Genomic DNA, 2057 nt, shown 5'->3' on the forward strand with positions numbered 1-2057 from the left:
TTCCTGTGAAACAGTCTGTACCTTTGCCTTTGTGTGAAGGAGTGCCGCAACACTTTCCATTTTATAAGAGAGTTGACATATTATTTATTCTATTTTTGATGTAGCCAGTGTTACATCTTCTTAGTGAAGTACACATTTTATCTATTTTTAAATAAAGGTTAGTAATCTTAGCTTTATTGTTTTACACATACGACCAGCAGGTGATGCTGTGGGGCTGCCCTGAGGTCCTTCTACAGCTGCTCACTGAGGACCATTCACTCAAAGGGGCCCGGGCCCTGGGGGCCAGGCTTTGTGCTCTCTGAAGAGGAAGCAGCGGCTGTGTCCTCTCTGGCCTGGCCAAGTCCCCTGAGCAGGGACCTTTGTGTGTCTCAGCAGGTGCCTCCTCCCAGGGCTCCCCCAGGTGGTGAAGTAAACCTCCATCTTCCTCAGTGTGGGGTGTGAGCTGAGCCCCAGCACCAGGGCTCAGGAGGGGCTGGGCAGTCCCTGGACGGGCACACATTTGCATGGACAGCCCCTCCCCTGGTGGAGGGTGGGGAAGAAAAGGGGGCCTGGGCAGCCCAGCCCCACTGTGGGCTCAGGGGCTGTGCACCATGGCCTGGACTCCTCTCCTCCTCGTGCTCCTCTGTCACTGCTCAGGTAGGGACAGGCCTCGGGGACCAGGTCTCATTTCCCAGCTTTGTTCTTTTTATGCTCAATTTCCTGAGAAATCACACTGTGGTCTCTGTGTCAACACTGACCAGTGTCTGTATTTCTGCAGGGTCGCTCTCGCAGCCTGTGCTGACTCAGCCGCCCTCCCTCTCTGCATCTCTGGGATCAACAGCCAGACTCACCTGCACCCTGAGCAGTGGCTTCAGTGTTGGCAGCTACTACATTGTCTGGTTGCAGCAGAAGCCAGCGAGCCCTCCCCGGTACCTCCTGTGGTATAAATCAGACTCAGAGAAGCACCAGGGCTCCGGGGTCCCCAGCCGCTTCTCTGGATCCAAAGACGCCTCGGCCAACGCAGGGCTCCTGCTCATCTCCGGGCTGCAGCCTGAGGACGAGGCTGATTATTACTGTGAAACATGGGATGGCACCTCTAAGACTCACACAGTGTTTCAGACCCTCAAGGAAGTGAGACAGAAACCTCCCATCTGCTCTGCAGTCCTGGTGCCGTCACCCCAGCTGGTGGCTCTGACCGACTCTAGCTCAGCAGTGACTGTGTGGACATAATCATCCAGCACCTGAGTTTCCTTGGACCAGTGGTTCTGATATTGTCACATCTCTTGAGTTCAACCTTTATATTGATTTTCTGCACATATGTTCTCATTGTGTTAATGCTTTCATGGAGAAAACGTCCTTGGTGAGAGAGAAAAATTTCCCATAGAGACGTTTGAGGAGGTCAAGCCAGGTTGATTCAGGCCAAGGACAGCTCAGGGTTGAGGATTCACTAGGATATGATTCTCATCTGAGGGCTCAGATCTGAATTTTGTGATACAAGCCAGCATTTGACCTAAACTATTCTCTTGTGTATACTAACAGTAAACTGTCAGAATTAAGAAAATAACAACAGTACAGTTTTTGTAGGCTGTGGTCAGTCAAAGTGTGGTCCCTGCTGGTCATTTTGGAGTCATGAGCCACGCAGAGGTTTCACAGAGCACACGAACAGGCTGGGACTCAGGGGTGCTTGCTGGACTCCAACAGGTACCCCTGGTTGCAAGGGCACCTTGTTTAGCTTAGGAGGTGGGCTGAGGGCTACTATTTCTCTAAGACTACTGACAGTGGATCCTGCAGCCCCCTCAAAATTCCCACTGATCCCAAACCCATGGACAGTCTGGGAGCTCTGGGGATTCTTCTTCCCATTTGGCAGAGAAAGAAGTAAGGGGAGATTCTTACCCTGAGACGCCAATAGCTGGAAAGATGAGTGGACATCACCCAGGTGTACTGAAAGCTAGCAAGATAATTGGGTAGAAAAGAAAAGCCCTCCGCTTCCTACACCTGCAAGAACTGTGGGCTTGAGCATGAAGGGGAGGTGGCCTCTGAGACAGGAGCCCACCATTCTCCCGGGTCACACAGCACCT

At 52.1% G+C, this 2057-nt stretch overlaps 1 gene segment (V, D, J or C); it reads left to right on the top strand.

Moving 5' to 3' along the window:
- Positions 1-577: 577 nt before the first annotated feature.
- On the top strand, positions 578-1258 carry LOC149997068 (putative non-functional immunoglobulin lambda variable 5-48). The segment is given in 2 exon segments: positions 578-636; positions 758-1258. Coding segments are annotated over 2 exon segments (498 nt in total).
- Positions 1259-2057: the final 799 nt, after the last annotated feature.

Source organism: Furipterus horrens, unplaced genomic scaffold (genome assembly GCF_987537825.1).
Source record: "Furipterus horrens unplaced genomic scaffold, mFurHor1.1.pri manual_scaffold_11, whole genome shotgun sequence".
Lineage (NCBI taxonomy): Eukaryota > Metazoa > Chordata > Mammalia > Chiroptera > Furipteridae > Furipterus > Furipterus horrens.